Source organism: Anopheles funestus, chromosome 2RL (assembly GCF_943734845.2).
Source record: "Anopheles funestus chromosome 2RL, idAnoFuneDA-416_04, whole genome shotgun sequence".
In the NCBI taxonomy this organism is placed as follows: Eukaryota; Metazoa; Arthropoda; class Insecta; order Diptera; family Culicidae; genus Anopheles; species Anopheles funestus.
Window position 1 is genome coordinate 3,871,487 of NC_064598.1, and position 26,426 is coordinate 3,897,912.

Consider the following 26,426-nt stretch of genomic DNA (forward strand, 5'->3'; position numbering starts at 1 on the left):
TCATATAGAAATGTGTAAAACAAAACAATTCATTATCTTTATCGCTCGCACTGCGAAAATGATTTGCCTATTCGCAAATCGTTCCAGCTATAGCACGAGACGCTGACTGACGCCAAATTCGGTAGTTCACTTCGGTCCGGTTCAACTCGGAGTAGATCCAGATAGGCAGCCGATTTGAAATGACCCACAGATCACCATTGCTATCAACCTTTGGCCGTTGATAACATTTGTACAGCATAAAAAAAAAAGAACAAGGAAAGCAATTCTTAAATATTGAAACTATCACACAGTCAACGTTCTGGCTAACACAAATGCTGCCCTGTTAACGTTTGGATTTCTTTTCGTCATATACTCACCCTTATATCTGCAGGATAAATCATCTCCTCGTTATCCAGATGCACGATGCCCTGAGTTTCAGGTTTAAGTGGTTTGTCTGTGTTCCAGCAACCGATCGAGTTGCGGTTTATTTCCGCATAGAACAGTGTACCCGTTCGGGGATCGTACGCATGGCTCGAGGTTTGCGTGTTCGGACCACGCTCGCCGAGATGATGGAAATACTTGCCGTATGCACCTTTTCCGAGCAGTGCTAACGTTTCATTCTGCAGAACACGATTCGATACGGCAATTTCGCTAACCGAAACCATCGCACGGAGGTACACGATACGTTCGGTGGTACTATCTTTCCACTTTCCACCGACGGCTACAGAGAAGATACCATCGTTCCAGGTGAATTTTTGACCGGCCACGTAAAAATTACCATGCCGCGGTTCAAAGGAAAAGTAATTGTGCTCGAACCGCCACATACGACCTTCATTAAATCCGTACACGTACAGCTTATGCCACTCGTAATCGGGAAGGTAGGCATATGCGCGATTACAATCCGTGGCATCAACATCTACCTCGATGTTAGCTATGCCGTATCCTAATTTAACCATTTCTGGTGGTATTTCGAAGCGACGCACACTACGGTTAACGGTCAAATCGATAACCCACAGAGCGGGGCGCTGCACCTGACGGCTACCACCGCCCGGATATTCGAGGTAACCGGTATCGACGAACCATAGTCGATCGCACCGATCGACCTGGGTACGATAGACCGAGATGATCCGTTTTGGATCGGCCGATAAATCGTTCTATAAAAATCGGGGGAAAACGTCAAATATTAAGGAGGAGCAGCTGACAAAATGGAGCTGATTGCAGTTACCCGCAGTGTGTTCACCAACAGATTCGGATAGGGTTCCAGCTTAGGATCGTTCACGGATGGATTGCGTGCCATGTCGATAACGTTCAAGGTGGCCGGTATGCCGGCTCGTCGACGGGGAAACGTTACGTACAGGAATCCTTTGTGATGTGTAACGCCTATCGGAATGTTTCCGTACGCATAGTATTTTTCCTCATTGGACACGACAGTATCGTCCATAAAAACTAGGTTTTTCGATGCTACAAAAAAACCACCGAAAAGCACGTTACTGCACTGTACAGTTACGTCGTAAAGAAACGTATACTATACTTACGATCATTATTGCTGTTGGAGCTTATCTGTGTCCATTGGTAAACGATCTGAAGCTTTTCCGCCGATATTACGCTCAGCAATACACAAAGTGTATTTACCACCAGAGCAAGGTAAAACACTGGCAACTTTGCCATTGTTTCCGAAAACTGACTCCTGTCTACGATCGTGACTTTCGCTCGAGAAGCGATGACAGTGACTAAAGAAATAGTCCCGTTTCATAAACGCTATATCTTCGCGCTCACAAAATGTTTCGCTATGCGATTTGGGGTCATTTTGATTAGGCACTCATGAACTTTGGCGAGATTGTGAGCCAGGGCGAGAGGCCTTGCAACTGATATAGTCGATGGAAAATCCACGCGGTCTTGGGTTTGATACATTATTACACAATTTGCAATCTGTGCGAGTGTGGGAAAATGGCTTTTTTTTGGGCAAATGTGTCTGCCGGAAGACTGCATACGTTTTATTTTGCTGCTTTTTGCATATTTACAAACATAAGATTGTTATTGGGCTAAGGTAGCAATATTTAGATTTAAACTAGCAGCAAGCTCGCAGAACATGTGTTTTACAAACACAACAATTAAATAAAAAAACATCTCTTCTTTTTCTTATTCAGGGGCGGATCAAGCGGTACGCAAAGTAAGCGGCCGCGGGAGGCCTCGAGCTGATAGGGGGCCTTGAAGCAGCGATTATACGTAATATTTTCTTGGAGGAACCCCGAAAGACGTCAGAACATACGTAACGGAGCCCGAGCAGAAGCCCTGAGCAGGTGCAGTAGGGGCCTCCAAAACGACTCCCCCCACCCGGTCAGCACTTAACTCCCCGGTCACTTTTTTCAAAATTCAATTTATCGACATTGCGGCCATACTTTTGGAGCCCCAATAACCATTCCGCTTAGGGCCTTCGACAAGCTTGATCCGCCATTGTTCTTATTGGCTTTCATGACTTCTTAGGTCATGCCGACCAATTCTGGCTAACTAGACTTATTTTTACTACGTGAGTCTAGGCTACGGAGTTCTTTGAAATATTCATATATCCGTGCTTATTGCATGCTGATCGTAAAAGATCTTGACGATCATTAAAGATTGAACGTTTAAGTCGTTAAAGTTCAAACATTTAAGCTTACAGTTTAGATTCATTGCATAATAGAGACGATACCGTGCGACTAAACAATAATCACACCCTGGGACATTCAATAACGGATCTAAGAGTGTGTTTGATAGAGTCGGAGATGTAAGGTGCTTTTGCTTTTGGGACTGAAGAGGATATGGTGTAAGTGATCACTAGACCTCAAGGTTTGTTGAAAGGAAAAATATCAATGAAAGTATAAAATATCTTCATTTTGACCAGTACGATACGAACAACGATTAAGCATAGCCTGTCGAAGAAGAGTAAAATTAATTTGTCCGCACAATCCTCCCACAAATGTATCGTACCTTTACAGTACCCAAAATTCATCAAACACAGCAAATTCATCATCTGCAAGCCAGACGAATTACCGAAGACGGAATCAACGGCAAGGAATTGTTTGCAGGGGACACTGAGGTGCAAGCACGTACGCCCGCAGCTGCATTTACTTATTGTGTGTATGTGTGTCGGTCCACTGTCCTATGCCAGTTCAGCCTTTTGCAGAGATTTCCCTGCAGCGTGGTTTTGTTTATTCTTTCAGCTCTCTTTTCCTTCAGGTTCGTCGCCTATGGTCCACCGTTGGTGGAAGATATGTATGTATCGATATAAGACACCAAAGTTGGTAGAAAAAAAGGTTCATGCACATGGTTTTAGGTATGCTTTGTTTACGATTCGTCAAGATGTGTGTGGCAGCCGTAACGGGGTGTAGGGCAAGGATGGCCACTTTAGCCCTGATTACATCTAAAACCCGGTTGTGGCCGTGTTCTTCGGTATGAGTGTATGTGTGTGTGTTTGTGCGGGTAATTTTTTTTGCTTCCCGGCAGTGGGAAAAGAAAGGATACCACCTATCCGATCGGGTCACCCAGAAAGGATGCAAGTAAGGTTCGCCCGCACCAGCGTATAACGAAAGGCGAGAGAAAACAACAGAATGAAAAAGGATCCTTTAGGCACGAGATGCAAGCATGTAGGGTCCTTCCGTTTGGTTTGGTTTGGTAACGAGGATATAAGAGTGAAGAAGGCGAAAAAGGAGGCAAGAACATGTAGCGAAATCAAAGCAGAGTCTCTTCATCGTTATGCCAGTTGCAACAGAACCGGTACAGTTGGTGGAGTGTTGTGAATTTATTTTTGAAATAGTTTCTAATGCAACTATGAATAAAGAACCGCTACACAGCTGTTGGAAATAATGTATACACATTAATAGAAATTGCTAGTTATAGTGCGATTGTAGCTGCCCAGCCGACATTCAACAACCGACTAGCGAGAGACTGAGCACCTTAATTTGCATGACCGCGTAATGTTTCCCCGGACACAGCTAGAGTGTATGCGCGTGTGTGTTTGTGTGCTTTCAAATGTATCCTGCCGATAGGCGTACCTTGTCGGTCAGTCGGTCAGTCACGAAACGTACCCAATGCTGGACGTAAACTATTGATTCCGTGCGAAGCAACGTAACGGCTGTAGGTCCTTTAACCGGTCACCGAGTACAGCGAACGCCAACAGGTTCAGAATTGTGAAGGAGTCGGCGTCACCATTTGCGTGTCCGGAAGGTTCGCATCTTTCTGGGGGGATTTAAAACGTCCAGTTGCACGAAAGACGCCCTACTGGACGGTGAGTGTTCTGTGCGCTGGTTTGATATTCGTAACAGAACTCGGTCGGTTGTCCAGGGAATGTTTGGCCGTGTAAGGTCTGTCGAAAGTAATTATATAGTAAGACATGAATTTAACCTTTGCTGCTATGATATTATGGTGGGTGATGTCGTTGATCCTGATGGGAGAATCGCTAGCGGTAAGTTATTAAGCTGCTCGAAGTTATTAGGATCTTTAGTGCAAAAAGGAAAAACGTTTTGTACACTGCAAGAAGAATACTAATAAATGCTTTTACTTTGCTATTTCTATCAGGAAAAGCCAACCTTTCGCATTATAGCACCCGAGTTTATCTGTAACCCTGCAGAAGGCTACAGAAGCAACCATGATAACAACAGTGCAACCGTAGGCGTCGCCCGTGGAAATTCGACCCAATCCACACGCCAACTAACGATCGGGTACGGCACCAAATAGAACCTCCTGGGCCACCTCCTACTCCCGAGTATTGATGTCGCCCAGCTAATGGCGCGCAGAAGCGCATAATTTATTGATTTATTTGTCTCGCACTGCATGTGGCGGCATTCTGTTCTATTCATTATTCATCCTCAATCTTGATGAGATCGAAAACATGCACTTTGCAGGAAACACTGCCACTTTACAACACTTTGCTTATCGATCTTTCCCTGCATTGCAGCTTTCAGACGAATGGCGGCCAACGGTTGCACTACCGCGTGAAAACGTACTTCACGCTGCTGGATGACAACGGATTCATCAGCCAGCGGCACACGGTTGGATTGTGGCGTGCCGTACGACAGCTTGAACAGCGTGTTCGGCGCGATAGAGACATGATCGCCCAGAACGGTCAGATGACGATCGGTACCGACGATTTGTTGCCGGGTGTCGTGTACTCGTTCGGTGTCGTTGCCGTGGATGCCGATGGTATGGAAAGCGAGGAGCAAAACTTTACCATGACCTACAGGAACGTTGACCAGGGCGCCTCGTTCGAGCATGGCGGTTCGACCAGAAGCGATGACGATGTGTCACTGTTGCTGCTCGGTGCGGAGAAATCGTACGCGGATGTGGAGTACCTCGTAACAGCCCAGTTAATCTTCTGTCGGCGACGAACCGATTACTACTTTCGTTGGACTATTGGTGCGATGAGTGACAGTGAACTAAGCGCTGTCACTATGGAGCGGTCGAAGATGTTACGAGTACCGGCGGGTAGTTTTCTTCCCGGGCAACAGTACGAAATCGAAGTGTCTGTGTTTTCGACGACCTCCGCGGATGAGGCTATTGCGCAGGCACACATGTCGGTAACCGTTTTGCGACGTGATCCGGAAGTGGTCCTATTTCCAACCGACGCTATAGTGGGCATTGATCAAGCAGTTCAGTTACGATCGTATGCATCGGGTGGTGAAGTGGTGTGGTCTTGCCAAAAGACAGGTGACGACAGTAATTGTGCCGATACGTTCGAAATTAGTGATGGTGATGCAGTGGTCACTTTTTACAACGTAGGACAGTACCATGTAAAGGTTTCCATTGACGGTGATTCGGGGGAGAAAACTGAGTCTCAATGCCTGTTGACCGTTAACCCGAAAGTGACCCCTACGGTGAAAATACTCCAGTGGTCTCAATATCCGGCCATTGGTCGTGAATCATTTGAAATGCTCGTGAGCGTTGCTGGGCTCGTACCAAACTGCTATTCGAATTGGACGATTCTGCAGGGAGAAGATGGCTTTGCGTACTTCGATCCAGCTCTACTACCGAATGGTGGCACATTGGGTGGATTGTTCATACGCGACATAGAAGAAAACTTTCTCTCGGAACTGGTTGACTACGGCAACGATACTGTCGTGAAGGATATCACTCTGTCCATTCCGGCAGGTACAGCAACAGGATCTTGGAAAGGACTCGAACCGGATGTACGTTACAAATTTCGTTTACAGGCGTTTTGTCCTGAACCAATGGACGATAGCAAAATGGCGGGACAACAGAGACAACGTGAACAGGTGCAAAGTCACTGGACGTTTGTGCTGGAAACAAATGGTGCACCGGAAGTATTACCGATTGAAATTTCCCCGGAGAGCAATGGAACGGCACTGGAAACTGTGTTCAAGCTAACTACCGGAATTGCAAAAGATACGGAACGTGATTATCCGCTGCGGTACAGCTTCTGGTACATTGCCGATGGGGTAGATGTACATATTGCCACTATCTACGAGATAACTTCAGCTGAGACCGTTCTGCCGTACACTAAAACTGGTAGTGTGGAAACGTATGCAATCGTATGTGATTCACGAAATGCGTGCACGAAGATCATTGGTCCGAATGTTTCCCTCACTGCAGGCGCAGAACCATCGGTAGCAGATATTTCGTACGCATTCGAATCCATGGAAGGCTTTTTCAATCGGCTCAACTATCGCGATGCACTTAAGTGTGCCTTTGAGCTGCTTATAACGCTGCGTAACCGCAACTCACCTCAGTACGAAAGTGCGTACCGACGGTTTGTCGATCTACTGCAACAATCTATCGCACACATTCGGAAGGTGTACGGCGAAACGACGTACTTGTCGGATGCGTCCATACAGGAATTTATCATGCAAACGAAACCCATCCTGGATCTGGAGGAGTCGAACAATCACGAGCTGTTCCAGCAGTTGTTAGAATTAATGGACCCCGCACCACGCAGCAAACGTTCCTCACAGACGTCTCCACTGCACGCTCCTGAGAATGTCACCAAAGTTAGTACCAAACTGTCGCTAATGGAAAGCCTAACCGTGTCGAAAAATGTTTCCGTTGCAAACCAGGCCCGTACAAGTCTGCTGAATTTCGTCCATCAGGCCACCAAAAATTATTGCACGACCGAGTCCTACCACGTTTATGTAGGACAACTGATTACATTGAAAATGAATCGATACCGTAGCCTTTCGGAAATAAACTTGCGACAGGTGGCAGTTCCGAACAACGTGCTGTTCAGTGCGCCCACAGACCGTGTACCGTTTTTGAATGGTTTTCCGGAAACGGAATACTACTGTTTCGGGCGCATTTATTATGCACGTGATCTGTTCGTCCAGAAGGAAGCGCACGAGTTGGATTTGGGTTTCTACGAAGCGTTTGTACTGTCGGTTGAAAAGGGCGGTATGTGGACGCTGCTCGACTGGAAAAGTGATTACTTCCAGTGGTCACTGGATGGAAGACGGTTGCCGAACGTAACGGTAAGGATGAGGAAGATTACGTTGATTCAGTAGTTTGTTAATATGTGGCTTAAACAAAGGATTCACTTCTAATTCATATGCATGTAGAGAGCAACCGAGTTGCAGAATTTGAAGAATTATTTCCGTCTATTTCAGTGTCAACTTTGGACGGACAATATATGGAGCAGCAAACATTGCGTCACGGAGGAAACTGTCACAGACGAGGTGCGATGCAATTGTACTAAGATGGCATACTTGAGGTTAGTATATCTGTTCGGTTGTTTGCCATTTTATTGGCAACTCATACGTCCTTTCCATTTACGCAGAATTTCAAATGAAACAGAATCTGTTTCAAATGAATCGACGAGCCGAAATATAACGACTGATTCAACAGCGTTGACTGTTACTAGTGTGACGGAATCATCGCCGGAGTCTACAGTCTCTCCGGAACACGGCAACTTTTCGGAAGCAGTAACTGTAGTGTCTGATCTAGCGACGACTTCTTGGTCATCAACTGCAAACACGTCCGATGTTGTAACTGCAACCGAAAGTGATATGTTGACACTGGGGTCGACACTGGGCAACACAACCGAACCTACGGAAAGCTTTCCTGTTGCATCACCATCGAACACGTCCATCGCCGATAATGGACCTAGCGCGCTTCTGCAAGGAGGTAACGAAACCGGAAATACGCTCTTGCGTAACCAATCATTAGAAGTTTCGTCGATCGGGTATACGATCGCTGGTGCGCTGGCAATCGCATTTTTGGCCATGGTGCTGGTGACTGTGATCTATCGACGGCGTAAGGCAGTGTTGCGTTTGGCCGATGAATTACACACCGTACCGTCGAGAACTCGTACTCAACCGTCACCACACGTACGCTACGCTCGATTTCAAGACGAACACAACATGACTGGTGATAACGTGTCCACCATATCAGACGTACTGACAATCTAACAAACATTGCAAGTAGAACGCGCTTTCAATCATTACGTGCCGTGAAACTATACCGAAGCTGTTGCACGTGATCATAAAGATCTTGCTACAAGCTATACCATTTCCTGTTTCCGAGTTCCTATCCATTCATCTTTCCCTTGTCCAGCCCGCATATCATGTTGTAATGTTTGTGATGTTAGTCTAGGTAAATGTACATTATCCAATAATAGATGTGAGCAATAATATGGTGTCACGTGTATTTGTAGTGCAAATTTTAAACAAGAATTTACAGTATTTCAGCAAATATAAAACAAATAAAAAATCCGAGTCTTTTTACATTATTAATTTGAGATGTATATTTTATGCATGCCGTCACGTTCGTTATGGGAAGTTAGAAGGCACGTCAGTGAACAGGTATAAGATTGCGTCCAGAATCGATCGCAACAATGTGCAGATAGTATGAAAAATACGCGTGAAGATACCATCTGCATGAGATGGTTCTTCGATCTCGACGACACCGTCGTCGTTCCTTTCGATGGTAAGGTCCCGGACTGGAAGTTGTGGAAGAGTCTCTGGAAGAATGTGGGACATATCAACTGCAAGCATTGATTCCGTTGTACTTGTAATGCTATCGATGATTGTAGTTTCCATTGCTTCTGTGGAACTTGAATCTAGAGAATCTAACTGACTAGCTGCCACATGCGTTACAAGGATTTCATCAGCAATAACATTCGTCCCCTCAGTTCTTGTATCATTTTCTGCTTTTAGTTCAAAAACAATTGTCAGTTTATTTCTGGATGAATTTGTATCAAGTGGTGCAGGTGTAACCGTGATTGCTTGTGAAGTTGTTTTTACAAACGTTTGGGACATTACGACCGCAGGATGCACTGTAATGTGTGATAAAGTAGCTACTTTATGTTTAGCCATACTTGTAATAGTTTCTGATTGAGTTGTAGACAGAGATCTTGTAATAGATTTCTCCAGAGTAGTCGACACATACGATGTTGTACTCGAAACTGAGCTGCTTGTTGTAGAATCTGTTAATGTCATGGCTAATTGTGCTAAAGCGAGCGTTGTGGAAGATGTCGAATACTCTGTAGTTGGTATAGGCTGAAGAATATGTGTCCATGTGAGAGAATTGCCATCATTATGAGTTGTGGCAATAATCGTCGATGACTCTTCTGTCGTTTGCAATTCACTTGTATTGATGGTATCGTCAGTTAAACAAATCACAGACGATGAACTTTTCTTTTGCTTCGTCGCCCCAGTGATCATTTCGGCAGGTCTCCGAATATAAGGTACATCTGGAATAGATCCATAGATCGGTTGAGGATACCCCTGTATATGCATTTTCTCACTGTTACAAACAGCGCCAGGGTGCGGTTGAATGGATATTATTTGATTGCTGGATTCTGCTAAATGATTTGCCAGATTCGCCAATGTTGACACTTCCGTGGTCGTCATAATTCCTTCGCACATATGGTGGTACCGCAAATGACGCTTTTCGGGGACGTTCAGACCGCTCTCAAAAGTGTTATTTTCCTCAGAAAATAGAGGATTCACCGGATCCGTTTGAGATGGGTCGAATGTTAACTTGCTATCCAAAGGTTGATCTGCCACATTGACCATCCTATTGCTGACATTTTCGCGGTTGTCTGCTCTATCAGTTGCAAGTACAGATAAGGTATGTTTTGGCCATACGGGAACATCATCCTCGGACGACATTAGCGAATCATAATCTTCGTTTCGATTTTCCACTTTCCACAGAAGCTTATGATTAATGTCGGGCTTATTTCTAGCAACAAAGTTCTTACTTTTTATGTTAGTTTTCGTCTTTGAGTTACGTTGCCATTCCCAACGCGTTGGTTCAAACTGAGCACTATCAAAACGGAACGAACCACTTCTCCACACACGCGCCAGACGGTATTTCGAGTGCAATTTCACACGCTCGGCAATGTTGGATTGATAGGCGTTTGTCACATACTGTACTATGAGCACTAATATCAGCAGCTGCGTTGCGTGCATTCTGTTTTACTCAATGGTTGTAAAGTAACTAACTTGCCTTTAACCACCATCACCCATTGATGGTGCGCGAAGCTAACGGGTGCCACAGTCAAAGAACTAACATGTGCATCACGTACGTTGTTTGCAAATAATAATGTTCCAGAGGTATCTGTTTAGAAGCTGCAGATACGTTTACTGCTGTGCTCACTGTGAATTAATGTACAGACCTTCAGTACAACTCCAACGGTACCGGGGAGACTGGAATAGCGATAACTGAACTCGCGATACTATTCGTGTAAATGAATAACATAACCTTTTTGGGAGCCATACCATCTCCTTAAGGAATACTAACTTTTAAAGATGAGACAGGGTTGCAAGCTGAGAGTTTTTAGACAAGCCATCTGGAGAGTTGTCTAAGCTATCGACTATTAGACTGACACTTCTAGAAATGTAAAGAGCATCAACTCCCCTTACGCAATCTATTCCACGACCTCAAGTAAATCTACCACACCACAGAGCTAGTAGGAGCCATGAAATAGGAACATTTCCAGATATGTTAACGCTGCTATTAAAAGACAGAATGGATGGAACGCAGTGCGAGGTGTAAATTTGTTGATTAGGGTAAGTGAACAATCTGGAGACTGATAAGTGTTCTATATACTCCTGCAATGTCCAATGTAAAGGATGGTGATTACGATCTCTGGTACGATTTTAATTGATGTTGATGATTTCTATTTTTTTGGTTTCGTACATGCATCAAACGGAACCTAAGAACAGAGTATTCGTTTCCTAGAAGCTCCTATTATGATAGGCTTTGACTAGGATGAAGCCATGAAATGAGCCATGTTGATTGATGGTAGAATTTGGAAAATTAATTCACATTCTTTTCCGTTATTATTAAACAATATTAAACTTTATTTACAGTTCAACAAAAAGATAAATGTTTCAACAGAAATTCATAGAAGTCTTTATTGTTACTTCCAGTAACAATTTTGCGCGTGCATCCAATTTTTCCTTCAAGCATCCATTTATGGCCTATCCATAGGGGGGGTTTTAGTCATTCTATCGATAGATGGAATAGTCGTATTTTCATCCAATAGATTATTTGCGTTATTTCCTCGAGGTCTCCTTCTAGTAGTAGTAGTTGTAGTTGTAGGTGTAGTAGTAGATGTCGTAGTAGGTCTAGTAGTAGTTGTAGTTGGTGTCGTAGTACTGGTAGTAGGTCTAGTAGTAGTTGTAGTTGGTGTCGTAGTAGTTGTAGTGGGTGTCGTAGTAGTTGTAGTAGGTCTAGTAGTAGTTGTAGTCGGTGTCGTAGTAGTTGTAGTGGGTGTCGTAGTAGTTGTAGTGGGTGTCGTAGTAGTTGTAGTAGGTCTAGTAGTGGTTGTAGTGGGTGTCGTAGTAGTTGTAGTGGGTGTCGTAGTGGTTGTAGTGGGTGTCGTAGTTGTTGTAGTGGGTGTCGTAGTTGTTGTAGTGGGTGTCGTAGTAGTGGTAGTTGGTGTCGTAGTAGTGGTAGTTGGTGTTGTAGTAGTCGTAGTAGGTGTAGTTGTCGTAGTAGTTGTGGTAGGCGTTGTAGTAGTTGTAGTGGGTGTCGTAGTAGTTGTAGTGGGCGTCGTAGTAGTCGTGGTAGGTGTCGTAGTTGTCGTAGTAGGTGTAGTTGTAGTAGTTGTGGTAGGCGTCGTAGTAGTTGTAGTAGGTGTCGTGGTAGTCGTAGTAGGTGTTGTAGTAGTTGTAGTAGGTGTCGTAGTTGTTGTTGTAGGTGTAGTAGTAGGTGTTGTAGTAGTAGGTGTCGTTGAAGAAGTAGTTGAAGATTCTGTTGTTGTAGAGACAGTAGTCGTTATTTTTGGGAAACATTTTACACGATGATAATAAAGTTTATTCTTTGCCCTCAGTGGGTAAGGACAGTAACAAGTTGCGATAGGCTTGTATTTCGGACGCTGTAAACATGCGACCTTACTGCTTACTGCTTGATTTGGGACCGGACGTGTGTCGAATATCCTTATACCATCACTTCTTAGACGAGAGAAAGAAGGCCAGACGCCAGGTCGAAAAAATCTCCGTATGCCTTGTTGATCACGTGCGCCCGATGGATTGCTGTTCTTCGTTTGATAAATTTTAACAAGCGAGCCATCCTTGAACACTGCTGCATTTGTCTGGTGCCTTTCGTTTTGATGTGGAATGTTTTGATGCGTTTGATAAATTCTAACAGGCGACCCATTTTCAAACACTGCTGCATTTGTCTGCTGCCTTTCGCTTGGATTGTTGTTTTGCCTTTCAAACATTAGAACACGTGATTCCTCATTCAAGAAATCTGCATTTCTTTGTCGCATTCCGGCTGGATTGTTGTATTGATTAACTCTCACATTTGCTGGTCGATTGTATGGATTTGCTTGCACTACTGCCCCATGTGTCGACTGAACTGCACGCTTGATTTGTCTTTTCTGTCGAAAAGCATGCACAGCTGATGGTACATCTTCGTTGAGAGTCACTTGATCGAGCAACAGTTCACTACTTTCTTCACATTTGTCACAAGAAATGGGGTTGCTTTCATGCAAGCAATTGGCCAGATAGAACACTAATAGCACGAGAAGCACACCAGTAATGAAACGAACACGCTTTCTATATTTGCACAATTGAAAGTGCAACCCGTATGCCACTAAAACCATATTGATCCGTAAGACTAAACAACATGCGTGAGACAGTTGACGACAAATGTGAAAATTTGCTCCAAGTTTGCTATACGCGGCTTTATATTATTTTCGCACTGTTACTGTATCAATTGAAACGTGTAAAATAAGGAATAAAAATAATAAAATAAGGAAGCTTAATTATAAACAATGTAATGTGACTGATATAATTTAAACGATGTCGTGTGTGTTTTTGTGTATAATAACGGGTGTAAAGAGGAGTTTTTTTTGAGTTCTTGCATTCTAGCCCCAGACGTTGTTTTGGTTTTCACTTGCTAGATAAGTGAACAGACTGTTTTTACCACTGTTTACTTACGTTTGGCAAGTGCGGAATTAACTCGGAGCTCTCAAGCATGTGCAACGAGGCTCGCGACCATGGAAGTTCCCTGCTGCGAGTAGCAATATCTCTTAGCAATGAATTTAACATCATACATCAAATGTTAGTAAACATCAACTTCTCGTCATGCTTTTATGCGATACTAGCTACATCAAATGTGCAGACGTATTGCCCATTGATCTACAATTTGTGTTTAGATTTGCCCACATCATGATAGTACGCCTTGAAACATATCGCATATCCATACGTACAATCATATTTATTCTCATATTCTTCTCCGTCATAAAAAAGGTAATTTATATGTGTAGCCAGAGCGGTTTGCTATAGTTTGTACTACTTGAATGATCGGGACTCGGGATCGGGAACTTGTAATGCTTATAGAAATAAAAACAAAAGATATACTATGTGCATCGCATGCACGAGAGAGGCACAAGACCAGAGGTGTCAAACCCATGACATGCACGCGTACAAAATTATGCAGACGCTATTGTTTTAGTTTCAAAAAACATCATTTTCCGGAAGTTATTTCATTGAAAAACTATATGTCATATTGCTTAAAAAGATAATGAAAAATACACTTTTTTCATGTAAATAGCGCGGAGTGTGTCTACTAATATAGTACAAACAATATCATAAGCATGACAGCTCTTCTATCTCTTTTGTCGATTAGCAGAATCGACCACTTTTAAGCAAACATTAATCATGACTCCTGCCAATCTAGATTCAGTAAATGGATAAGCTTGAGAAGGAAACACATGTTAAAACAACTGCTAACAAAAAGGAAAGAAAACTAGCCAACCAAAGAACTTACCTACAACAATAATCCACAGTTTAAAGCTACTCTAGTTTCGGCACTGACTTTAGAAATTTCGTAAACGACCGCATCACTTTTCATTCGGTATCTTGCTATATTTTTCTTCACCCATTTCAGTTTGCCGATTGCTTCAGTACATCTAATACCATCGTTCACCAATTTCAACACATTCCCAGCACTCGTTTTGTAGTATATATCGTTCAGAAGTTTTACATACGACCTTCCATAGGGTGACGAATATTTTCTGTACAATTTTTCGTTTATTCGTTCGGCAGCGAAGCGATCTATCAACAATCATACGATTGAGCGGTGTGCGACAATCAGCAAAAAATGGTGTGTTTTCTTCCGTTTAACTCCGTTTGGAACGATATGGAACTGATTAATGAGACAAATATTACAGCAAAAAGGGCGGGTTGTTTTCGTTACAGATGAATCATTGAAATGGGCGAATGTAACCGCTGGGTGTTACATTTGTATCCGGTTGATCAACCCTTTCACGCGACTCAGTCTGATCGAAGACAACGAGAAAGCAGTTGTACAATTGTAATGCAAAGTTTCAATACGTACCAGGTCCGTTTGAGGGTCCGTATGCATTAAAGCCATTCCCTGTCTAATTATCAATTGGCTGATGGGGTTTGAGGGCATTATGACGCCAACGCATGTTCTATGTATATGTTTTACGACTGGTCTATTGCATTCGCGACATACGCGCTTTGCTGATACATTTACTTATTGCTTCATGACATAGGACTTTCGGCATTGTCGGTGGATATCGTAGCGAGACTTGGCTCAGACAGACCGTTAACGTTTGACGAGACATATCCAGTGTCGGCACTTAGCTGTTGCGGCACTTGATGCATGTTGAGTTGCGAGTTTAATTTCGAGCTACAGCCGGTGCTTTCGTTGCTGCCAGATATTGACGTTGGTGGCGACGCTGTTGCTAGCAGCCCTGTATACAGATCGTCGAACGAGTGCGCCTGGCTGCTCAGGGACGAAGAGATGCCGTCGAAAACGGACACCGAGGAGGCAGGACTGTCGGCCGTAGCCGGATACAGTATGCTACCGGATGTTGACACAGGCGTACCATTTTGCTGTAACCTGTGCTGCTGCAGATTCTTGCTGGAAGGAGTTCCTATCGGTGGTTGTTGCGGTCGTTGCAGTTCTTCGCCACCGATGCTAACGCCACCAGGATTGCCTTCCTCCACATCGTCCGAACCGGTGGCGCATGCTGGTTCCGCAGTTGAACTGTTTGCGCCTGACGAACTGTGTCCGGTTGGTTTATGATTCATTTCCATGCTATTGCTATTGCTTCCAACCGATGCAGTAAGGAAAAAGTTCAAACGATCCTGCTCGTCAGATTCCTGGTCGACAACATTCGACTGTTTTGTTGCAAACATGTTATCTAGAAAAAAGTTAAAAATAGATAAATTAAGATCAGGAAAACTGATGCATTCATGTCGTAAGTTACCTCCGAATTCCCCGGACAGTTGTTGCTGTTGTGGCTGTAGCTGTAAGTCTTGCATCTGCTGCTGAAGTTGACCTAGCTGATAGTCTCGCAGAAAGTTTTTCGCGTCCAGCTCAAGCGAAGGAGCCAACAGATCGGCAGACGTGGATGAGCCGCTCCCAGCGGACACCCGGCTGTCCATGAAATCGCTCAGCGCGACACCGGTCCTGGTACCGGAACCACTACCCGATCCTACTGAACCGGAACCGGGACTGAGATCGGAAAGGTGCAACTGAGTATCTGGGAGTTGTTGCTGAAGATGCGCTTGGTGTGACTGTTGCATCAAGTGCTGCAACGATACGGTGCTGGCCGTAACCGGCACACCCAGCCCTCCAGCCCTTCCACCGGCGGTGGGAGGTGACGGTGCCGGTATGGCCGTTATTTGAATGTCGTGCGTATAGTTTTGTGCCTGCTGTCGACGCATCTTCGACTCATTGATGCTGTGTATGGTAACCTATGGCGGGTAGAAGGTTGAACAATATTAATCTCGGGACACTTTACGGCCATTTGGCTTCACTTACCTCACTGTTGAGCCGTTGGCCCGGTTGTAAGTTTTGTAAGAAGGCAAGATCGTCATAGCGCGTTCTGGTGCTCATACTTCCTGACGGTAAGCTTCCGAGACTGTTACCGTTAAAGAATGCGCTTGGTGCTTCATCGTCGCAACAGTGTGTCGCCAGGCTGGCAGATGGGTCAGCACCGCCCAGATACGAAAGACCGTGCGATCGTTCCGAACCAATTGCACTGACACTGGATGTACCTTTAGGTAGCCCTGACGAACCGCTGCCACTGCCGTGATAGTATCCAGGCGGTCCCAACATTCCACTACCGTACCTGGCGGTAGGGGTTCCGGTTGGCCCACCATGCAGCATGTCCTGTCCAGGGAGGTTGTAATGATTGAACGACGAGTAGTGAGACTCTCCAAGCCCGCCGACACCAGTGGTGCTCGGAGAAGATGAAGGCGTAATAAAGATATCCTGACCGGTCGCGCCATTCATCTGCTGCCAGCTTCGCCCCGGTGCAGGTGATAAACCGTGCTGGTGTTGTTGCTGCTGCATCGAGTTTTGCTTTTGCTTTTGTGCATTCTTCATTTCACTGCCGATGACGGATTTACATTTTCGTGGTCCCATGCTTTCATCCAGCGCCGGTGAAGGATATTGCTGGAGGTAGGCCGGTACGCTACTGCTACCGGGAATAATTGTACTCGGCCCGGACGATACAGCAGCAGTAACATGCGGTACCGTCCCCATCGGTTGATGCATATTCCCAGACGGTGGCATTATTCCATTCTCCACCAGGTACGCTGCATTAAAAGGACGGAAGCCGGTTACTTCCGGTGGGGCACCGCCCGATACCGCATGATGTAGTGCCGGATTTCGTATCGTAAACATTCCGTTATCATTTTTGAAAATCTTTGCAGGCTGATCGTACCCAAGCGTCATCCGGGCGCCCTGTACATCCGACATCATCGGTGCCCCGGGCTGATGCATTCCGGCGCTGCCCATACCCATTGGACCGCTATGGAACATCGGGTTGCGTAGCGTAACAATGTTGCTTCCGTCCACTAGCTGACCGGCTGCCAGTCCCTCGGCAGCGGCAGCATTTGGTGTTCCGATCGTGGATGGAACATGTTCGCCTTGTTCCGCATCTTTACCTTTGTTTTTGCGCCGTTTGTTGCGCTTTTTACGATCGGTCCCATTTTGGGTGGATTCTACGGAAGGTTGTTGCTGTTGCTCTTGGCCCCTTAATTTGCCTGTGTTAACCATGATCACCGAGTCCTGCTGCCCAGGCATAGGTATGGGCGACATGGGATTAACGACAAACATGCCGGCATTCGGTGAACCAGTGGCACCAAACGGACCGGGAAGCATGGTGGCCGACGTATCAAGCGGTGGCGTAACCGGCTTTAGCGGTACGCTAAGCTTTCGGATTGATTCGCGCTTTAGACGCAAAGCTTCCGCTTGAATGGCATCAAGACGCGTCAGCGTGATTCCGGGAGGAAGATCTAGCCCTTCTGCACGAATACCACGTTTCAGCTGGTCCATGAGGCTGTTACGGGCGCCGGAGCAACTAGCGTTTACTTCATTATCGTTCGTTGCTGAGCCTATAGCCGAATGGGGCGCTTGTCGCGCTTTACTGTTGCTTGCTTCTTTTCCGGCACACGGTTTAGCTGCGGGCGCAATGCTGCTGTTACTCGTAGCCATCTGATTTGCCATCTTCTCCTGTTGAGCCTGCGCCTGCACCTTAGCCTTCGTTGCTTTGGCTGCATTTTGTAACAGCTGCGACTGGATTGTTGCTTGCGCTTGCTCGAGCTGGCGTATCATTTGCTTCCGCTGACGGTTCGATAAACCGGGACTATCGAGAAGGGCACTGATTTTCTCCACCATTGCTTGGGCCGGTGTTTGCTTCTTTGGTCGCGGTTCCGCACCATCACCACTGCCAGTGGACGTACCGGCAGTCTTTGCAGAGCCTTCGACATCATCCCGTTTTTGCTGTTGCTTCCCCGACCCAGATCCTCCGATGGCCGATTGGTTCGGTTCCTTTTCCTGCTTGGTTGCTTTCTTTTGGGAAGATTTTTTCTCTTTCTCCTTACTACCTTTCCGCCCAGCGGCTGGGTCTGATTTGCTTGATTTGTCCTGTTGTTCTCGCTGTTCGGTCGCTCCGGTAGACGATACCTCCGTGGTGGCATCATGCGATTTCTTCTTTACCTCCTTTACCGGTAAGCACGGGTTAGGTTGTTGGTAAGTAGAACTTTGAGATATTTTTTCCTCCTGCAATGAAGCAACTGATTCCACTGCCGGAATCACCTCTTCCTCTTCCATCTCGGATTCGGAATCATCCATGTTCAGCAACCGGAAAGCGTTATTGTCGAACTCGGGATCAATGAACGTTTTGGGTGCTTTTTTGCGAACGATCGTTTTGGTTGGGATTTCCACTGTTGCTGGAGTGGTATCCACTGGAACTGCTACTTGCTGCGATTGAGCCTTACCCTTATCTTTACTAGTTCTTCTCTCCTCCACCACGGGGGGTTTGTTCTCTTTAAGAGCATCCTTTTTCTTCTTTTGCGTTTCCTGAGATTGACCGCTTTTATTGTGTGCCATACCAGTAGTCTGTTGCTGTTTCGGTTGTGGTTTTGGTTGCTGCTTAGCGCTTGGTGCATTCCCACTACCGCTAGACACGATAGAGTCTTTGCTTTGCTTGCGATTTAAAACCTTTACCTGGGATGCGGACGATGACTTTTGCTTTCTTTTCGACGTAGGTTTCGAATCTTCCTCATCACTGTCCAGCAGATTTAGGCGCGCCACAATTTCATCAATTTCCTCAATCAGTTTGTCCTTCTTGCGCTCCTTCTTATTTTTGCCCTTGCTCAACTCCACCGACGACATGGTCGCGGATGGTAAAGCTTTACCTTTACTTCCGTGCCGATCACCACTAGCGGGGATCGGTTTATTCGTGGGTTCCTTTTTCGTCGGCTGATTGTTCAACGGTGCACTAATGTTGCTTTTGCTCCCGGCACCTGTACTTCCTGTTTGAACAGCAGATTGCTGCGGGTTCTTCTGCATTTCGAGCAAATCTTTCTTTACTTTGTGGGCTAGCGAGAGCATGTCTGGATCACCCTTGCGGTCAGTCTGCAGATTTTTTATCAGCTCTACACTTTCGCGTATCATACGCTCATGTATCAGATCGTCGATCGATAAGGGTTGGTGCTGTTCTTGCTGTTGGTTCTCTCCTGTGGCTGATTTTTTCTTCGATCGTACCGGTCGAATATGGCTATCCGGCAGTGGCGGAAAATGCTCAAAGGGATCACCGTGTTCCGGGTTGCAGTTACCGCTGGCTGTACTACCCGTACTGTCATACAACTTTCTTTTGTTGAACGCACCGGAACTCATCGCAATAGAACCATCCTTGGTTTGTTGCCACAGTTTCACCTGCTTTTGGTATTGGCTATGAAGATCACCAGTACTGGCCGGCCCATTGACTGGCACCATCTGGCCATTGATGAAGGTGTACAATATTTGATCCTGATCGGGTGAATCACCCTTCGCCGTTACCGTGATCTGCGGTTGCGGATGGGGCAGGAAGGTTCGCTTTATGGTGACCAGCTGCTGGGAAGCGGACTCGCTGTAACCAGCCTGCTGCTGGGATTGTTGTTTGAACTGCTGAAATTGATCAAGCATCATTTGATCCTGTTGTTGCTGCAGCTCACCAAACTGCAGCTGTCGCTTCTGTTTATAATTATTGATAGATTCTTGTAACTTCGCAAGCGTTGTCGCACGAACATTGTTGTTCGGTTTTCCCGCAGAAGTTAAGGTTGATGGTGGCGGCGGAAGCATGGCACCCGGTGCCACCTTTCGACCGATCTGCCCGTCCTGTGCTGCATTACTGTTTTGCTGCCCCGGTGGCTGTGACACTGAGCAGCAGGGTGCCGGTGTTGCGAATGCTTCCAACTTGAACGGATATTCCGGAATTTCGCTTCGTATACTGGTGACGAGACAATTAATTGCTGCGTGCAGCTCATTCTTCTGCTGTTTGTATGTCTGTATCTTGAGCGGCAGCTCTTTTCGCTCCTTTTTGCTCAATCCCGACTGCTCTTGGAGAAGCTGGTGCGCTTTTTGCTCGTGCTTCTGACAGTCGTAGAATCGCTGCCGCAAAACTTCCAGTTCTGCAATCAGCTTGAGACTTTCGTTCAGCTTTGCCTTCTTGATCGTATCCGATTCCTTTCCGACAGCCGGTGACGTTGTCGTTGCTGTCTTTTTTGCTGGTATGGTTGAACTTGCTGACTGTTTTTGTTCTCCCTTTTCTGTAGATTGCATACGATTTGACTTGCCGTTACCCTTTGCGGAGGTGTTGCTGGCCCCTTTGAACGTATCGTCTCCTTCGATAAACCGTAACAGATCATCAATTGACTGAAATCGATTCGCTTTACCCGACGTTGAAGCATTTGTGGTAGATTTATCGCCCTTTTTGCCTCCTTTGTCAGCAACAGTTTTACTGTTGCTGTTAGCCAATGCAACTTTGTTGAGCGGCATGCTGGGTTTACCGGCCGATCCTACCGGTGTTGTATCGCTACTGGTTGTGGCCTTTTTCGCAGAAACCACAGTATGATCCTTCGCCACCGTCGTGCCGTTGGTGGATGTAATTTTTTGCTCTTGCTTGTTCTGAAGTTTCTTCCGCAACTTCTCACGAGTTTCGTTTGTCCGTTGATTGTGATTGCATTCCTAGAATTAAATTTTTACAAAATAATCACAGAAAGAAAGTGTGTTAGAGTAATAGTTATCTTTCAGAATACGTATAGTTTGAAACTAACTAAACATACACTCTGCCCGAACAGCGTACAGTAGTAACACACGCAGGATCCTTCCGTTTTATCGCCACCGGACGCGCTGACAGGTGCTGCTCCACGATGGCACGATTTTTTGTGATCTTCCTTGGAGTGGGTTGCACTTCCACTAGTTGTAGGTCCCTGCGTTGTTGCACCAGTCGCTGGTCTCGTTTTCGAAACCGTTCCTACCTTTGCACCTGGAGCGTGCGAAGGCATCCCACAGGGACATGGTTTGTTCGTGCTGTGAGTTTGTGTCGCTGCTGCTGACGGGCTAGGAATGGTTACCGTACGGTTGTTATTGCCAGTCTGCGGTTCTGCACCGTGAAGTAGCCTCTGTTTCAAAGATGTTCCGTTAGCACTAGCCGTGGCTCCTTCCTGCTTTGGTGGTGATTTTACTGCCGCTGTGCTGTCGGCAGATGCCGGCAACTTACTTGCGGCCAGTTTTGCGAATGCGGATAATTTTGCTGGCGTTTGCAGTTCCTGATTCGATTTCACAGAAACTGCCGTAGCCGCTGATGCCGCAGTATTGCACCGTGGTTGCGAACAGATCGATGGAGTCGTCGTACTTTTAGGGCAGCTTTCATTCAATGATGCTTTCGACGGAGAAATGGCAGTTACGGTAGCGGATGCTTTGGATTGCTGCGAAACTATCGCAACGTTTGTAGTAACGACACTTTCCTTCTCACAGCTCGAAGATATCACATTTTCATCCTTCGCTTTATCAATCTGCTGCTGTTCAGTGTCATCCGTCGTATCGATAGCCTCTGCCAAGCACGCGCGCAAATCGGATATCGCGATGGATGTTTTCGTTTCCTCGCTTTCCACATTCAGATCGACTTTCGACGATTCGTGAGCAGCTTTCGGGCTACATACATCATCACGGTTTAATCGTTTGCACGCATTAATGCCGCCACCTTTTTCTAGCAACATATTTCGTTCCTTTAACAGTGCTTTCAGCTCCATTTCCAGCATACTGTAAACGGAAGTAAAATAATGGATTAAAAACATCAATCAACTAATACACTATCGCAACGCTCGCCGAAAACGTACTTTGTGCGCTGGGTCAACGAGTCTCTGGACAATGGGTCGAACTGTTTCGACGTCATTTCTGAATGAGATAGAAATTCGGTCACACAATTGTTACAAATACATCTTCTCTCATTTGCACTCCAGTTGGTGACAGAGGAATTGACCATTGGTTCGATAAACGTTGAGGCGGCTGCAGCAGCAGCAGCGGCAGCAGCCGCTACAGAAGCGGCGGAAGCAGTAGAAAACGAACAGGACGATGAGGTCGATGATGAGTTTGAGCTCGATAGGCACGACGAGGACGATGAGGACGAGCAAGACGAACCGCACGACGCAGAGGTCGTAAGCGTAGCGGGGCACGACGGCGCAGCCAAAGCGCTATGCGTTTCCAGCTTCTGCATTAAGCTTTCCCTCATCCGGTTGGGCGAAACCGACCGTTCCCGGTCCCGCTCGTAACATTCCACATCGAAGACGATGTCGTCGTCCTTAATTAGGAAAAAATTTGTAAAATACTGATAGAAGACATTTCGTGGCGGTGCCTGTGTGTCAAGCATGAACCATTCCGCCAGATCGGATGCGCGTGTTTTTGGCAGATTGAGGGTAGAGTTTTGCAGCGACCAAAACATATCGACGAACCGCAACGGATGCATCTGATCGTCCATCTCCTCGTGCCAACGTTTGCTGCACAGTTTGCGCAGCGAGTTGCGTGCCTTCGTGTTCCAGTTGCCCTTCATGATGCGTCTCGGTTCTTCACTGACCGGTTTGTACGAATGAATCAGCAACCGGGATAGGTGAATGGGATAGTTCATGGCGATAATGTTTACCGCCACGCGGCAAGCAATCGACGAGCATGGCGATGCCTGGAAGGTGCAAAAGCGCGACGGTTCCAGTGTGCTCCATCTGTACGGTACTCGATCGGGAAGATGCTTAAATATGGCCCACGCAATATGATAAAGCTCATCATCTTCACTCAACGATTGAATCAACGGAAGGTAAGCGGTAACATCCTGCTCCTTCTTGTCCTCTTTATCGTCCTGTTTCGGGTCATCGCTTTGCAGTGTACAGTGTCGCTGAGAGGTTGCATTTGCACATCCGTTTGGTATTTCCGCTTCGTCGCCGGTTAGCAACAACGATGAGGACAAAAGTTGATGAACGTTAACCATTGCTTTTTCGTCATCGCAGACGGGTATCGCTTTGCCTTGGCTTTCGAGTAGCATCTCGATCATGTTAGCACATGTACACATGCCGTACCGTTCATTTATCTCCTTCTTCGGGCGGTACGGAAATATCCCACCACCGATAATGCAAGATAGACATGCACATACCCTAAAAAAAACGAATGAAACCAATAGGTGACAATTTGCACTACGATAGAAACTATATACCGGTACCATACTCACATGTTGTGCGTGTTTAATGGACGATCACATCCGGGGCACTTCACAACATCGGCAACGTTCGTCAAGCGCGTACTAACGCCGGGTATCCACTTCGTTTTCAGACAGTGCACCACGTACTCCCATACCAGTTTCCTGTTTTTCAGCTCCATCCATTCCGCTATCGGTCGCTCGGGCCTTTCGAACAGTTCCGGTGACTTCGGCGTGTAGCGTGCACCGCGAATGGACTGCAGTAACGCGTGTACCGTCTTGATGCGATTACGCCGCTCACAGTCTTCCGCTGAACGGTGGTAGTCATACAGCAGCGGCCACACATCAACCCAGGAGAGCGCAATATCCGCCATTTCCTGATCAAACTTTAAGAACCGCGCGACCAACTCTTGATACTCGCGTTCGGGCAGGGTACCGCGCATCCGGTCCATACAATCGGGCACTATGCTTTGCACCTCGTAGTAAAAGTAGCGCTGGAAAATGCGCTGGTTGATCAACCACCAGGTGAGTCCGAACTTGCCTAGATGGCACTGCTCCAGCACGTTCAGCAGCGGGGTGACGGTTCGCGCCGACTGGCGCAGCTTCTTGTATCCGTTAACAATATAATTTAATACCTCGGGCGCATTAAACTGACGGCTACCATCTTCCGGATTCTCGGTCACCAGATCCTCAAACCCAACGCAGTACACCTGCACGATCGAGCGGAGCTGAAAGCAGAGCAATTCGAAGAGCTGGTGCGGGTCGCGAGTGCTCAGCACGTTCGTTAGCATCACGAAGGCCATCTCATTCGATAACGGCAAATTGGATGCGAGTGAAATCTGGATAATGTTATTCCTGCTGAAACGTACATCCGTTAACCACTTCAGGGAAGATTTGCTCATCAGCTCTATGTACTGATTGTACAGTGCGTTATCCTCGGACCTGTGGAGAGTAAAAACATCAGCTTGGTAAGCCAACTAGAGCGGATAATCGTTGGGTTTGGGGTACTTACTCCGGTATTAGATCGTAGTACTGCTTCATCAGTAACTGCAAGCGATCCCACAGTGAGTTATACTGGCAATCCTCGGCGTACAGCTTCATCACTACTTCCCGCGAAGCGTTGCACATTCGGCAGCAACAGTTCAGCGGAAATACATTCTCACTATGCTGTGGCTTTTGCTGATTATCCGCAGTGCCTTTATGTTCGGATGACACGGGTTTTGCCGCACAAACACAATCATTTTCCGGACCCATTTCATCTTGTTGTTTTCCCATTTCACCCTCGTCGACATCCACCACTCGCATCTGTGCCAGCAACTCCACATATTCCTTCCAGCTGCGGCCATAGTGACAATCTCCCATACAGGTTTCCTTAGATACCGGAACACTGTCGACGGTAAGGGATGAACTGACGTTGCCATCCTCGTTAGGAGTTGTCGCTGCAGCGGTCACCGTACTACCGCTGTTACCGCCACCAGTTTCTTGCAACAAAATGGACATTTCGCACACACTCCGTTCGTTTCGCCCGTATTAATACCGTCCTATTACTCTCTTCCGGTTGCCACTGTGCACCTTAATGTTGCTGCCCGGTGTTGAACGCAAGGCTGTGTTGTTTCGATACCCACCAACTGCTACCGTGTATAGCACACACACACACACGCACTCGCACGCACAAACACACAGTTTTCACATTGGAAAAAGGTGCGCACCTACACTTCAAGTCGCGTACAGTCCCAACGAAACGGTCCGCTTGTCCGGTCTTTCCGCAAGAGCAGTTGTTATTCAATCCTGCCGAAACCGGCGAGGCAAATATGTGGAACAATCGGTTCTAAAATAACACCGCTTGATTGAAAGTGACAATCGTAGCGTAAAGTTAGTTGATCCGAAATCACCAGCAAACAACGTGTATTCAGAAGCAAGGTTGTTATGCGGGACCAGGTCGCGAAATGTACCACTGTTTGACATATGGTCATTTGACAGAAGGGTGCTTTGTTTACGTGCGTGAGACGCTGGTAACGAAAACAGTTTAATGATTTGCGTAAAAAATATTGAAGATTCAATTAAAGTTTTATGCCTAATAGTTTTGCTGATCCATATTTAGCCATCAAAGCAAAAAAGACATGCTGATATTAATTGTTATTCAATTATTATTAATCTTATTCAGAACTTGTATGCGATTGGATCATTTTGCGTTTAAAATAATGATAAAAAATTTGGTCATGATTTTCTCCTACCCAGGAACAATTGATCGCGCGTATTGTTCTAATAAGAATAAAAAATATATTTTATTTAAAAAAATTTTCTACATTTTACGTACTGTCGGAAAGTTTGTTCCGACAAATTAGAAGACAATGCTGCAGTCTCGATTACACGTTCTTTCGTTTGAATAATGATATACTACTTCGCACGGAACGCTGGGGTGAAGCTATCGTGCGTCATCATGAATCTTTTCGTAGATTTGATCTGCAGCTATTTCAGCTACAAATTTGGAACAGTTTTCAGCTGTAGTCAAATTAAAAGAAATAGAAACCATCTGTTTGAAGGGACTGTGAACTATGGGAAGATTTACCAACATCAGTAATTGCATACATTTAGGCGATGTTCGTACAACAACGCAGTAACATTACGAAACGTGTGAGCATTTAAGTCATAGTTTTTGTTTAAAAATACAGTACGTGCTCATTCGATTCCCGGTTTTAGTCTGTCCGGTTTCTAGATTGCTGTTTGTTGGATAATACTTGAAAAATATATACTACTTCATGCACGAAAATATGGAAACTAAATAAAACATGTGGAAAAGAGATCTTTTTCCGACTTTAACAAACATTTGTAATAAATTTCGAATTAGCTTTATCGTCATGTATATCACAACTTTATTGGCCTGCTCTTTTACATAAAATTATTTATTAGGGCATAGAAAAAAAATTACCTTTCTTGTTTTTTGATTGATCTCCTATTAAATGCAGAAAAGTAAAAATGGTTCTATTAGGTACCCGGCTTGCCCATTGTGCCAGCGTAAAGC

General features: G+C 45.8%; 4 protein-coding genes across 5 annotated transcripts; 1 reads left to right on the forward strand and 3 right to left on the reverse strand.

Annotated features, from left to right (window-relative positions):
• Positions 1-13: 13 nt before the first annotated feature.
• On the reverse strand, positions 14-2,309 carry LOC125761605 (L-dopachrome tautomerase yellow-f2-like). The gene is made up of 4 exons (XM_049422904.1): positions 1,515-2,309; positions 1,205-1,440; positions 357-1,133; positions 14-208 (listed from the first exon to the last, which is right to left on the reverse strand). Exons 1-4 carry the CDS (start codon positions 1,645-1,647, stop codon positions 68-70), a joined length of 1,287 nt encoding a protein of 428 aa, XP_049278861.1. The 5' UTR covers positions 1,648-2,309; the 3' UTR covers positions 14-67.
• Positions 2,310-2,515: 206 nt separating this feature from the next.
• Positions 2,516-8,394, forward strand: LOC125761598 (uncharacterized). The gene is made up of 5 exons (XM_049422866.1): positions 2,516-4,420; positions 4,534-4,676; positions 4,913-7,433; positions 7,569-7,672; positions 7,739-8,394. The coding sequence occupies exons 1-5, from the start codon at positions 4,349-4,351 to the stop codon at positions 8,367-8,369; spliced, it is 3,471 nt and encodes a 1,156-aa protein (XP_049278823.1). The 5' UTR covers positions 2,516-4,348; the 3' UTR covers positions 8,370-8,394.
• Positions 8,395-11,723: 3,329 nt separating this feature from the next.
• On the reverse strand, positions 11,724-12,203 carry LOC125764448 (staphylococcal secretory antigen ssaA2-like). The gene has a single exon (XM_049428708.1). The coding sequence runs from the start codon at positions 12,201-12,203 to the stop codon at positions 11,724-11,726; it is 480 nt and encodes a 159-aa protein (XP_049284665.1).
• Positions 12,204-14,257: 2,054 nt separating this feature from the next.
• Positions 14,258-25,360, reverse strand: LOC125761595 (uncharacterized). 2 transcript variants are annotated; one of them, XM_049422847.1, is made up of 7 exons: positions 24,417-25,360; positions 23,438-24,346; positions 22,062-23,363; positions 21,006-21,984; positions 16,213-20,907; positions 15,656-16,145; positions 14,258-15,589 (listed from the first exon to the last, which is right to left on the reverse strand). In XM_049422847.1, the coding sequence occupies exons 1-7, from the start codon at positions 24,902-24,904 to the stop codon at positions 14,925-14,927; spliced, it is 9,528 nt and encodes a 3,175-aa protein (XP_049278804.1). In that variant the 5' UTR covers positions 24,905-25,360; the 3' UTR covers positions 14,258-14,924. The 2 variants fall into 2 exon arrangements, with proteins under 2 accessions (XP_049278804.1, XP_049278803.1); XM_049422846.1 differs by having other exon boundaries at positions 20,997-21,984.
• Positions 25,361-26,426: the final 1,066 nt, after the last annotated feature.